At 37.1% G+C, this 14,643-nt stretch overlaps 1 protein-coding gene across 1 annotated transcript in view; it reads right to left on the reverse strand.

The window, feature by feature from the left end:
- Positions 1-844: 844 nt before the first annotated feature.
- LOC149063385 (uncharacterized) overlaps positions 845-14,643 on the reverse strand; it is a 35,315-nt gene continuing 21,516 nt past the window's right edge. Inside the window, exons 7-11 of the mRNA XM_089255693.1 lie at positions 14,388-14,441; positions 13,184-13,289; positions 9,981-10,096; positions 2,203-2,400; positions 845-981 (exon numbers count right to left, since the gene is read on the reverse strand). Coding sequence (XP_089111819.1) covers positions 944-981; positions 2,203-2,400; positions 9,981-10,096; positions 13,184-13,289; positions 14,388-14,441 — 512 coding nt within the window. The 3' untranslated portion in view covers positions 845-943. The remainder of the gene's footprint in view (positions 982-2,202; positions 2,401-9,980; positions 10,097-13,183; positions 13,290-14,387; positions 14,442-14,643) is intronic.

The raw sequence follows: 14,643 nt of genomic DNA on the forward strand, positions 1-14,643 counted from the left end.
TCTTCCTACCCAAAATTATAGATGCTTTTTATTTAGTGCCTATTTTAGGCATTTTTATTGCCTTTTGGCCTGCCTATTCTGCCCATTTTTAGTGCCCAAACTTCAGAGCTCTAGTTATAAGTGACCCTCGACACAGTTCTAGACAACTTAAATAACCCGCAGTATATTTACAAATGACCCGTGGCACATTTACAGCTCACTTTAAATGACCCGCAGCATACGGTATTAACAGATCGGGTGAAGTTGGTTTTCTGCGGTTCCCAACTTCGAGGTGGGAATACCAGTTGATCCCTCCTTTAAAAAGAATTCATCCTTCATCTTGCAGAATGAGCCGTCTTTAATAAGCACCTCCTGGGGATAGAAGGCCTCCTCACTCTCCTCGAGGCGTCAGCAAGCAGTCCATTTCCCCCTCAGAATATTCAGGGGAAAAATTCCCTGTTCGTGACAGTACCATCATTGTGCGGAAAAGAAATGACCGGGTTCAAAATTGGCTATTTCTATGCCCCGACATCCAATCACTATGCGGTATTCGTGAGTCAATCAGGAATATTCTACGCCAAAATAAGAAGAGAACGAAATAGGATGCTGTGGTTCAAAATGTGGCAAACTTGCTAGGTAGTCTTGATGACGTTACAGATGAACTTGGCAACCCGTGAGGAGGCCTTCTATCTGTAGGAGATTCTGCTATAATGCCTACCAAGCAGAAACAGAACGAGAGTCAATATCTCAAATAACTTCATGACTGAATTAAGAATTTTTAGGTTTAAATTATCATCGTATAAAAGACATTAATTAATAATTAGTGCGAAAGAGAAAAAGATCTTTCTACTAAAAACTCAAAAAATCATGTTTTTGAAACATCTTTATTGCTCATCAAAACTGGAAAATTCCATGTTCGGTTGTTGATTCCAGTCCTTTGTCGCGAAAGTTCGTCTGTTCCAGATTATTTCCGCCATGACGGAGGTAGAACCGTTGTGGTGCCTAGAAAATTGAAAGAAACATAAAATACTATAAATTTTAAGAAAAAACACGAGGGTTAGGGCACTTTGTTATTAATGAATGTCTACCTGAACTCTTGCCGACTCTGTGGGATGCTTCTACAACAGCAAGAAAATTTATTATTTTATCGAAAGAATAAGACCCTTCAAGGGGGTTCGAGGTGAAACAAGTACAGTGGGAGTAAATGTGGACCCAATGACTAAAGTGAATGATATTTTGCCAAAAATATGTTGTTTAACCCTTTCAGTGGTTTTTAAAATTTTCCTGATCCGCATTTATAACTGTCACATTAGAAATAAAAGCGTGTTAAGAACCCGAGATATTTCGGGGGTGACCGAAATAAAGCAGATCAAGTTCGACGAGATATCTCGGGATTGCCGCCACAAGGATGAAATTTGGTGATTCTTAATTATGGGAACTCTGGTTACGTTCCCCACTTGCCCATGTAAAAATGAGGCCAGGGATATGAGCAGTCAATGCGAGAAAATGCACCTCTTCCACATTCCTCTGCGGAACTTCTAATGAATTGGTATATGTTGGAATGTCCGTGTAGTGGCCTATGGAATCTTAACGTGGAGGCGCGTCTGGTTTTCATGTCCGTGTAGTGGACCTGACGTTAAGTATGTTTCTGTATACTGCTTGTTAAGTATAGTGCTCCGAAGTGCCATCAGTTTTTCTGTGAGTGAAGTGTAATGACTGAATAATTGTATCGTTGTAGGCTCGTTGCTCTCTGTAGCGAGACTTGTTAATAAGGAGATCGCTCGCATTCGCACCTCGAAGTTGGCAACCATAGAAAATCAGCTTCAGCTACCAACCACTGTGGTGACGAAGGTGGGAGGGGGGAGGGTGAATACTGGTCTTCGCGATGCGACGCTGTCACGATGACCAAGATATTTCTACTACTAAACTACACATGTACCTCGTCCATATTCCTCTGCGGAATTTCTAACGAATTGGTACACGTTAGAATTTGAGTGTATGTGTTGTGCACCTAACGTGAAATTTATTTTGGTGTAATGTTTGTTATGTGTAGGGCTGCCATCTCCCATTAATTTTTCTAACTAGGAGTAAAGTGTAATGCTGTATGTGGCGATGGTTTCTAACGGGAAGATCGGCTCGCATTTGCTCGGATAATTCTACTGCAGGGCCAGGGCAATCTGTAACAAGTTAATGAATTACAGTATTCAAAAAGTGGGGACTTACTGTTAGCTTTGGTCACACAGAAAGGCAAAGCCGGCGTGAAGGTTCCCTGTAAGGTGCAAGCATAAGTCTTCTTTGGGACCTCGGGTATATCATCGTATTCATTACACATGATGTCGCATTCGATGGGTTCGTTCAGTCGGTTGTAGACGCAATTGACGGATCCTGGCGACTTCAGTTTCAAGGAGCAGTCGACGTAGGCTGCAATGAAAAATGACAGACATTAAAAACAGTGGCATTCATCTCGAAGTCAGCGTTTCTCAACCTTTCTGAACCCAAGGACCAATAAAATATCTGAGATGATTCGACAGACCTCCAACTTACAGCATGATTCTCATTACCATGCGTTCCGTATTTTACGGGATATTTCTGTAATTTTGTCCGTCCCGACTTTATACAACTGTCCCGTTTTTTTTTCAACTAACCTAATTCGAATTTGTAATCTTTACTTAAAATGGTTAAGGAAGATGGCTCTCAAAAGTTCTAATTATACCATGATAATTAATCTAAATATTCTATTAATTATATTATAAATCTATTAATTCTAAATTATACCTATGACTATTGAAATTAGACTTTCATACTTCGGGTAATCATATCTAATCGAGAAAAATATTTTAAATCGCAATACTGAATATGGAGTAAATTGTAGCCAAAAATGCAATTTACGGCAAATTTGCGGAGTATTGCTAAAATTGCTGAAGAGTGGGGGAAATAAAGGTTCCAGAGAGTTCCAGCAGTCCTTCATTTTGCACTCTCAAACGATTTTAAACCATTTCAGCAACAATTGGTGATTTTTCTAACTTGTGGCAATGTTTAAGAAAATAATTGTCGATATCCTATATTCCTCCATACTTCAGATCCCAGTTTACCTAATTTTCTGAATGAAAATGTTTCCTGGTCATGATGAATTTTTTTTTCCATGAAATACATTTTACTATACTACGATTTGCTGCAGTCCTTCATTTTCCCCCACTCTTCAGCGATTTTAGCAATAATCAGAAAATTTGTCGTAAATTGCCTTTTTTGGTTACAATTTACTCTATATTTAGTATTGTAATTCACAATATTTTCCGCCATCAGATATGGCTACCGTAAGCATAAAAATCCAATTTTTATTTGAACTCATACGAAAACTACTAAAATATCAATAAAAACATTTTTCATTTAGTTAGAATTAAAATTTTCAAGTCTGCCTGCGGACCACCTGTACTATCCTCACGGACCACCTCTAGTCCACGGATCATAGGTTGAGAAACGCTGATCTAACGTCTTTAAAAGTTTTTAAAACATTTACACTGATTCTATTTGTGCAATCTCTTCGCTTACAAGCGTTCTGCAAAAAATTCGGATGCTCTTTATTTGACGAATCGGCGATAAATATGGTAACCTTGTCTTAGTCTAACCACACGATAGAAGAAAAGGGAGGGGAAAAAGTTGAAGAGAGAAAGAGGAAGGGGAAAAAACTTGAAAAAAATGAAAGAGTAAAACAGTATAATTAGGGTGACCATACGTCCCGTATTTCCCGGGACAGTCCCGGTAAAGATTTACTTTTGGCCGCCCCGACTTTTTAGCGAAAGTGTCCCGTTTTTCCCGTTTTTTACACGAAGCTTACTTGAATTTTTATTCATTATTAAAGTCAAAGAATGAAATTATTTTCGAACTCATAAATTAGATTATAATAATTACAATTATAAATAAGAATATTAATCTCTGACATTTGTCTTGGTGAACATTTTATTTCGTGGAATTCATTTAAGTGCACTGACATTCGCAGTAATGCTTTATTTCCCGCCATTTTGATTTTTACGTGATTTCTAAAATATTTGGCAACTTTGTTTACTTTTGGCGTCATTTTTGGCGATAATTAGCAATGTCCAGTATTTTCCGTATTTGAAATCTCAATTTCCCGTATTTCTTTTGAGGAGATATGGTCAGCCCAAGTATAATAGATAAGTTAATATAAGAATGTAGGTATATAAAGTTAAATTTCTCTTTTCACCCTCACCCATCCTGTTCCCTTTCACTCTCATAAGAAAGATACATCCATATGAAAAAAAAAATCACTAGCAAGGCGTATAAAAAACCGAGAGGAAAAAACTTATAGGGTTGTAACAACTCTTCGCCAGGATGAGGGGAGAGAGAGAGGAAAGGAAAACAGAGTGAACTTGTTTGAATTCATTATACTGGCGTTTGCACGCAATATTACGCTCTTGATCGTAAAGTGGTTGAATGTGCATAACAATGTATAATGAAAAAAATCTGGCGGAATCATTACGGGTGACTTAAAGTCTCTTCGCGTTCTCCTAAAGTCATTCTTCCGCTTTTTCGAGGCTTAGATCGTCCTGGACTGGAGTATGCTGTAAGGTTTTGTAGACCATACCTACATAGCATAGCTGCCAACTTTTGAAAATGAAAATTCGGGAGATTTTCGCGCAAACCCGTATTTTATGCTAAAACCACTCCCTAATAAATACAATAGGGATTTTTCCAAATAAAATAGGGATTTTCCAAACATAAAAGTTAAAGCATAGGGAATAAAATCCCTACTGAAGTCATATTAAAATAGGGATTTTACACACATGGAAGTTAAACCCTTGGGAATAAAATTCCTACTTAAAAAACAAGTGAAATTGGAGGCCAAAACTTCAATGATGTAAAAAGAAATATTGTGCTCAATCAGAAATGCTGTGAACAAACATTCTGCGCGAATGACCCCAAAATCATCGGAAGATGAAGGAAAACACCGTCAATTTTTGAAGAACACTAACTTTTTGTGACACTTGCTTGATGTTTTTTTTTTCATTTCACGAGTGATGATGGCAGTCTTTCCACCATGACCGATGTTTATGTCCGTAACACAACTTGTACAAAAAAGAAAAGTCGGCCTTCTTCTGGAACGTTTGATGAAAGGAAATTCATCGGAATAAGTATCTTTAAAATTGATTAAATATGTTTTTGCTTATCATTATTCATGCTTTGTTATATCGCACGTACGTAACTTCAACAACAAAAATTTTGACCATATGCGCGTCACTAGAATCTTCAATTATTATCCAGGACTATTGGCTGCTAAGCCATTTCCCTGCACGATAAGACAAACAACTTTCTTGTTACCATCGGAGGGTTTGTAAAACTTCCTTAAAAAGGGAATTTCCCCATTTACGACGTGTGACGTCATTTCGAAAGGGAAAAAAAAGAGGCTTCATGTCCCACAAGAAATTTCTTAGGGATTGTTTTCATAAGCGGGATTTTTTTAATGAAGTAGGGAATTTTTAGGGACAATTAGGGATTTTTGTGATTTTCGTAAAAATTCGGGAGATTTAAGAACTTTTCGGGAGGTCGAGCGATGAAGCTAAAATTCGGGAGATTCCCAAAAAATTCGGGAGACTTGGCAGCTATGACATAGGGACATAGACTTGGTTGAAGGGGTGCAGAGAAGAGCTACGCGTGTCCTTATTGGCACACGGGGCTTGAGTTATGAAGAGAGACTTCATTTTTTGAATATGTTTACATTGGATGAACGCAGGTGTCGAGGAGATGTGATCGTGATCGAAGTATTCAAAATTTTTAATGGGATGGATAGGATGGACCATGAACTTTTAGTACACCGCCAATCAACCGCTTTTACAAGGGGACACCAGTATCGATTGGTGAGGGACAATGCAAGGTTATGGTGTCGCAGGGAATTTTTCTCTAACAGGGTTGTTAATAAATGGAATAGCTTATCCCCGGAGGTAGTAAATTGTAACACAATTGACACGTTTAAAAAGAAATACGATAAGCATGTTGGGGTAAATCGATTAGCTATCCATTCTTAGAATAAGACAACCATAAGTATTCTTTATGGGCGTTGTATAATATTTTATCATGTGTATATATTGTTTAGAATTTGTGTTAATTGCATTTTTAATTGGGTTGCTGTATTTTTGAAATATATGACAACCATATTTTTATGGGCATTTTTTTCTCAGCCACCTCGTTGGCCATTTTGCCTGTTGTGGCGTTTTATTTGTATTTATTTGTATTTGTATTTGTATAAAAAGACCAAAAAAGGAATTTAAAAATCCCGCAACACTAGAGTGTTAGAGAGACGCCATTCAAACAACACATGATCAGGTACAGCACAGATAAAGGAAGAGGGGAGAAAAAAGAAATAACTGGGGTTTTTTTTCTAGAAGGATGTGGGGGGAGGGGGGGGGGGGAGAAAGGGAAAGAAAGTGACTAAATAATGTTTGACTTAAATGACTTAAATAATGTTTATTAATTATTAATCCCAATCTAAACTACACTGACCTGAACACCCTGGATGAACTGAGAACATACTTCTCTACCAGCAATTCAAATTTAAATAATACTAACTTTACATTTTCCTCATTTAACGTTTTCCATATAAATATACGCAGTGTTAGATCGAATTTTAATCAACTGCTAACAACTTTAGGTACCAATATTCAAAACATACATATTTTAGTCCTCTCAGAAGTCTGGATTTTTGACAACGAAATAAACTTTTTCAATATTCCCGGATTCGAAATATTTCATTGTTGTAGACAATATAATAATTCGGGTGGTATACTGGTATATGTTAACGATTTCCTAAGCCTAAAACATTTAACTTCAATCACCATGCAAACAGCTGAGATTGTTGTATTGTTTCACCAATCTTTGAAGTTTACTATTCTATCTGTTTATCGATCTCATTCATTTCTATCTACCGATTTCATTAACGAATTGAAAACTACTATTGATCGAATCAAATGTAAAAATGTTCTAATTATTGGTGATATCAATATTGACCTTCTTGACTCTAACTCTAATATTACTACTGAATACATAAACTTATTGTGTAGTAGAGGATTTCAGCCATATATCGAAGGCATAACTAGACCTCGATCAAACACATGTCTTGATCACATATTCATACGGAATTCATCTGATATTTCTGATATATATTCTTCTATTTTTTTCTCTGATTTGACAGATCATTATGCAATAATTTGTAAGCTATGTTTTAGTATATCCACTTCAACTATCAGATCAAAACTAACTAACCGTCAGTTTAAAAAACTTGATTATCGGAAACTTCATATTTTTCTTCAAAATTACAATTTTTCATTCAATAATATTGACCCTTCTAATAATTTTGAAGAATTTTTACTTAAACTTGAAACAATAGTACACAATCACGCTAGATATATCAATTGTAAAAACAATAGATCGCAGCTGAATCCTTGGATCACTCATGAATTACGACACCTGACAAAAATTAAGCAAAAACTGTATTATAAAACACGAAAATTTCCATTCGATATCCCATTAAATATAGCCTATAAAAATGTTGTAAAGCTGGTCAAATCCAAAATAAAATCTGCTAAACTTGAATATTTTTCCTACCAATTTTCAAAATGTAACACTCCCACAAAACGCTGGAGATTCATTGATGGTATAATTAAAAAAACTGATCGTCATAATAAACTGTTTTCCTCCGATTCTGATCCTATTTCTCTGGCTCAAAACTTTAATTCCCATTTTGTTAATATTTCCACACTCAATATCAACATAAATGAAGATTTTAAGCAATACATGAAATCGAATCCTCACTCAATATACCTTTTTCCAACAACTGCTGATGAAATCTTGACAATTATTAAAAAATTACCCACTTCTGGATCCTTTGCAGAAACAATCAATACCAAGGTCTTGAAAATTCTACCATATAATATTTTGAATACTCTCTCAGATTTAATAAATATATGTATGGCTAATGGTATATTCCCGAGGTCTTTAAAATCAGCTATCGTAACACCTATTTATAAATCTGGAGATCCCAATGATTTTAACAACTTCAGACCAATCTCAGTTCTACCCTCTATCTCAAAAATATTTGAAACAATTATCAAAAATAGAATTTTTTCTTTCTTGTCACATTTCAGTTTCTTTTCTAACAACCAGTTTGGATTCCTTCCTAATAAAAACACAGAAACTGCTCTACTAACATTTACTAAATTTATCGCTGAAAATATTGATAAATCTAAAAAAACCATTGCAATATTTCTTGATATAAGAAAAGCATTTGATAGCGTGAATCATCATATACATTACTCAATAAGTTGTCATATATCGGAATCAGAGGTAATACTCTGAATCTAATTGCTTCTTTTTTAACTCATAGAACACAATCAGTCAAAATTCACAATAGCCTTAGCACCCCATTGGAAATAGTGAAAGGCGTCCCTCAGGGATCTGTATTGGGACCATTATTATTTTTAATATTCATAAATGATTTATGTAATTTAAACATAAATGGCAATATCATAACTTTCGCCGATGACACAGTATTACTTTACTCATCTGATGATTTTCAATCTCTTACTAACCTAATCAATACTGATTTAATTAAAATCCGAAAGTGGTTTGTTGCTAACGACCTTCAGATAAATACATCAAAAACTAAGTTTATAAATTTCTCTTCCCAATCTAACACTCACTTTCACCCTAATTTAATTTTCCATAATTGCAATTGTACTATTAATTCTGATTGTAATTGTTCATGTCTCGAACAAGTTACTACAATTAAATACCTTGGAGTATATATTGATCACAATCTTAAATGGAAGAGTCATATCAAGTACTTGCAAAAAAGACTACGACTAGCAATTTATAAATTTTACTATCTCAAATCCTACTTGAATCAGTCGTTTTTATTAACCCTTTATTATTCCTTGTTTCACTCACTCCTACTATATGGTCTAACTGTCTGGGGTTCTGACTACCTTTCAACCCTTTACCCTATAATCAGCCTCCATAAGAGAATAATTAGAATCATCACAAATAACTTTACTACACCATCAATACAACTTCATCAACATCTTGGAATACTTACATTACGTCAATTATATTTCTATAAATCTATTCTCCTCCTATTCAAAGGTAAATTCTCCTTGCCTTTAAATACATCTCGATCTTCAAATAGATTAAATAATATGTATTCACTTCCGCTGCCTCATAAAACACTGTTGAAGAAACATTTTACTTACCTTATCCCAAAATTCTACAATACATTACCACCAGAAATCACTCACAATACTAATTTATCATCCTTTAAAAAGTGTGTCAAGCAATACATATTCTCACTAGATGGTATAGAAAATTTGTTTTAATGTTTTTTTTTCACTTGCTCATATAATCCTTAAATAACGTAACAGTTTAATTTAACTACATGCTGCATCTAGTCGTTTTTTGCTTTCATTCCAACATCTAAAAAAATTATATTTTTAGTTGCAGCATGTAGAACTGTTTTTAAATTGCACTCTTCTGTTGCCATTAATTTTTATTTTAATTTGAATAATTTTGATTTTTTTTTTTAGTTGACTATTCTGTTTTCCATACTAATCTTTACTAGCATTTACCAGAATGGGTCATTTTTTGATTGACTCCTTGGTAAATTTTTTCTTTTTGTACTGTTATATGATAACAATAAATTTGATTTATATATTAAAAAAAAAAAAAAAAAAAAGTGAAAATAAGTTTTATATAGATGTCGCCAAGAAGTGCGAGAGGCGATGTGTAGCCAAGTATTGTCATTTTTAAGAATTTTTTGAACCTTATTAACTGCACTCCGCCGCTAATTTTTGTTTTTAAGCATTTCTGGGTGGAATGAATGCACTTGAATTGTTTCATAATCTTTTGGAGACGACACCTTGGAACCCTGTTCGTGTAAGAGTCAGGAACTTTGTCATATACAATAACATTTGTTGTTAATTATTGTCCAAACTCACGTTCGCATTCCTTGAAGGGCATTGGTTTCCAAACGTTTTCACGGTTCCTGCACTTGATGGTTACGGTGCGACCGGCCGACAAGGTGTGACCCCAGATACAAGAGATGTTGCATTTCCTTCATGGCAAAATACATAAATAAACAAATAAATAAAAATAAATTGATGGTGGATTGTTTATGTTTCCAATAGTAGAATAGATACCAATGCTGTGTGTGTGGATTTACGAAAATTATATTGATAAAATACAGGCGCTTTTCCAGGACGATGTCTCGAAAGGGGCGAACTGTGTAAGTTATTTGAATCATCCCGCATTTTACACGGGACACATAAAATTTCCCATATTTTTCGGCTCTTAGAAGAGGCGATCGTTCCTATCCCTCTCACTCTTCAATGAATCTGTGCTCGAGAGAAGGCAGACATCTTCAGCTGCGAATGGAGTGGAGGCAGGCCGATGCAGGAGATGCAACTTATTGTGTAGGTGCATTGGATCAGCCCGTATTTTACGGATCAACAAATTTACCCCACATTATTCGGCTCTTGGGAGGGGCGATCGCCCCCGTCTGGATCCGCGTTCGATAAGACATACGAAAACGATTCCCAGTCGATTCTGGATACACTCAAATTATATAGTACTGCAAAAGTGCTCTCAATTCGCTACCTTTGACAGCTATGACTGCAGCACAAGAATAAGTCTTAAACAAGTGCAAAATATAAATGATATTTTCAAATATTTATATAATCTCTTTCGTGTAAATTTCTATATCTTTTGCCATTGATTCCTTCATCGAGTTTATTGATAAAATGTAGAAGTATGGGTCCTAGGACACTTCCTTGAGGGACTCCAATTCCAACGCCCGTCCAATCGTAAAATTCCCAGTTCATGACCCGCTACAAAGGCGTACGTTGGATCGACCCTTGGAAGAGCCATACCGTATTTGGGAGGAGGGGGGGGGCACAATTACTTACACATAAATTTTACTTAACTTATCTTCAAAAAGCATTTAAAATGAACCGAAATTGATTGAGTTACCACATAAAAGTACTTTCTTCCGATATTTAAACCTTTTTTTCACAAAATGTATTTAAAATTTGCATTTTTTCAAGTCTTCAGCTGGGGTGGGGGGGGGGGGAGGGGTGGATGCGTGCAGCTGTGACCTATCTCATAACCGTTAATAATGATTTTCAACGTTTTCGGTGGGGGGAAGGAAGGCTCACGGTCGGAGTTTATGGCATCCATACTTTTCGGGTTGCCGTATTCCAGAATCAACCTTGTCGTTGTGACTTAGAAGCGACGTGTCGACGTTGGTGTGACGTGGCCGCTTCTCATTGGGTGGGTGGGGATAGGAGTCTTCAAATTTGAATGAAGCATCTGAATTTGAAAGCATTACTTTCTTAACCGTCTTGATTTTGGTTTTCCGTACTGCCAGGTGTCATGTTTTGCTAAAATGCAGCGCTTCTTAACGGCAGTAAGAAAAATCATATTCACATTACGTATATGTACTCACATATTTACATGTATATTACATAGTGTAAATTTTTGATTTAAAGCGGTTCTAAAGCCCTTGTAGGTATGAAGGACGTAAAATAAAATGTCAATGTCAATGAAAAACCAAGATCAAGACGGTTAAGAGACGCTTTCGAATTCCAATCCGATTCCTCATTCAAATGTGAAGGCTCCGATCCCCGCCCACCCAATCAGAAGCCGCCAGGTCAAACCAACGTCGACACGTGACTTGTCCCGCGTCGCGTCTTCAGCCCCCCCCCCCCCCCGAAGCATCAGTAGATCACGGTCTTCCAAGGAGGTCGTTTTGTCTCCTTGCTTGCCGCCACCAAAAGTCCGACGGTGTCCACCGCAGTAGTGGACGAAACGTCTGCTTGCAAAAAAACCTGAAACATGGCGTAACAGCCCGAATAGTCTGTGATGATTTCTCGACTACCTTTTCTGGAAATTATAATCACATTAGCAAGTTTCTAATCTCTATGAACGCGATACCCTTAGCACACTACTTTCGAAAAATTGTGTAACTGGCAAAAACGGCCTATTACCGCATTTCCTGAGGATTCTGGGATCTCTTGTAGGATGTGAGCCATCACAACATATATTTTTTTAATGTAATCAGTAAATTAGCTTTTCATTCTGTTTTTAATGAGATTATCAACATCTTCTTAAGTTCTATGCTAATATTTTCGTAATTTTATGATTCCATAAATTTTTTTCAGCAAGATTTTCAAAGACAAATAGTTATATAAAATTGATCCCGGGATTGACGGGTGGACAGCATGGAAATACATATACAGAGTGCATAGCAATTGGATTATACTAGTGAACCATAAATCCCAGGAGTATACCTACACTTAGAAAAAGTTTCAAAATAAGGGGTCATTCAAGTATTACGTCAGCATCGGGGGGGGGGGGGAGGGGGTTTCGGATTTGCTGAATTTTGTGGGGAGGGGGGTTTGAAGGTTGCTTACGTCATCAACCACCCCTTGTTGAAGATATGAAATATTGTAAGCTGCTGACGAAATTTTGCTGACAGTTGGGGTCAGTGTTTTGCTGACTTTTGCTGACAAGGGGAGGGAGGAGGAGGTCAAAAATGGCTGAAAATCTTCTTACGTAATACTTAAATGGCCCGTAACGCGTAGCATTCAGATACGTCATTCATGTTGCAATGGGTTGTGTAGTTATTGAAATAAAAAACTAACTTTTTATACAGTACCAGTGCGCCCCAAAGCCCAGTTAGAAAAATGTTGCCCTGTCTTTTCTGAGGCCATCAAAAAAAATCCCACGTTTGTAAGCCCAATGTTCACTGAGATATTTGAATTCGAAAAACGGAGAAAATTTGGGGAAAAACAGCTCTAAATGCGAAGAGAAAAACAACTTTCCTTCCCAACTTACCGAACTTTCCTATGTTTTTCAAATTCAGATTCAGATATCTCAGTGAATATTGCACTTAGAAATTATGATGGTCTCAGAAAAGACAGGGCAACAATTTTGCAACTGGGTTTTGGGGCACACGGGTACTGTATAAAAAGTGAATTTTTTATTTTAATAACTATACAACCCTTTGCAACATGAATGACATATCTGAGCACTACACGTTATTCGCCGGTAAAATGCAATACCTCCTGTTTGCTATGTACTCTGTACATGTTTAAGACATCAGGGAATATACTGTATAAAAATGCATTTTTAGTTTACTCACGTGTAGGTTGGCCAAATGGTGCATCGGATTTCGGCAGTGTCCATGTGATCGGGGAAGAAACATTCGCTGGCAGATCGGATGTAACGGTTGTTGCCCATGGAATCACCTGCAACGTGGGGTGAATGGATTCTATTATTTACACGAAATCATTACACACACACACATATCATGATGACAGTTTCTAGTTTCCAACAGTTGTATGTAATTGTCTTTGGGGCCATTCAAGTATTACGTAAGCAAATTTTTAGCCATTTTTGACCCCCCCCCCTTGTCAGCAAAATTTCGTCATCAGCTCTGCCCCTCTGAATCCTAATTCATATTTTCATAAAGGGTGGTTGATGACGTAAGCATTATCCAACCCCCCTCCTTCCCCCCTTGTCATCAAAAGTCAGCAAATCGGAAACCCCCTCCCCCCCCCATCGATGATAACGTAATACTTGAATGACCCCTTTGTTACGATAATCTCTGTAAGTATTTATACCGTGTAGTGTTGCAGGAAAATTTTGAAAATATTTTCATCGATCTGAGAGCCTTTACATTATTTACTGTATTTTTTTGTACCCTTTTTGAATGTAAGTTGAGACTCCTAAATGGGCTTATAGAAATTTCGTCCCCGGCATTTCACCCCTGGCACGTTTCATTCCCCGTGGTTGGCCAACCCTGCACTAGCCTGTGACACAGCCTGTTGGAGAGATGGAGAGTCACTTTTACATTTTCACGACAGCAGACCCATGAGTGATTTAAAACATTTCTTTTTATTTTAGGTTCAAGTAACCTCAAGTTGCGGGACTTCATTGCTATAAGGTTACCCCTCCCCCCCCCCTACGATTACAGGGAAGGATCCCATGAATTCGGTTTCCCAGTAAAACTCATAAGCCAGGGTTTCTCAAACTGTGCGCCTCCAACCTTCATCAGGGGTGCCGTGGAGCGGTGACCCTGACAAAGGTTTTATGAAAATATCCTTCGTTAAACACAGCTCTGGAGGGCCAACGGAGCTCGCGGATAAGCATTGAATAGGGAAAAAGGGCGCCGCGTGTGGAAAAAGTTTGAGAACCCCTGTATATAATAAGCCATACAAAAACGCATCCAGGAAAGGGTCTTCTTCATTGGGAGGGGGGGGGGGGAGGTGCGCGCTATAAAGTACGAACTGTACCAACGAAGTAATGAAAAACCCCTGGACCGCAAAAGGGTAAACTCAAATTACCTGGTGGGACGTAAACTTCAATTGGATAGATGTCACCTTCGTTCAAGGAACGTACTGAAAAATATATGGAAGAAAAAGATCATTTTAATTAATGCATATCAAAAAATACATTATTCCAGGCATAAAATAAATCATTAATTTAAAATAAATAATTACCGTAAACACAGCTTACTTTGGCCTATTTTTGTGAAACTTTTTTGCAGGGCCGGATCTGGGGGGAGGGGGGGGGGCAGGAGGGAGCAATTGCCCCGGGTGG

The sequence above is a fragment of the Pholcus phalangioides genome, unplaced genomic scaffold (genome assembly GCF_987345545.1).
Source record: "Pholcus phalangioides strain wild (caught in Gottingen) unplaced genomic scaffold, Ppha-v1.0 ptg000172l_1, whole genome shotgun sequence".
NCBI lineage: Eukaryota > Metazoa > Arthropoda > Arachnida > Araneae > Pholcidae > Pholcus > Pholcus phalangioides.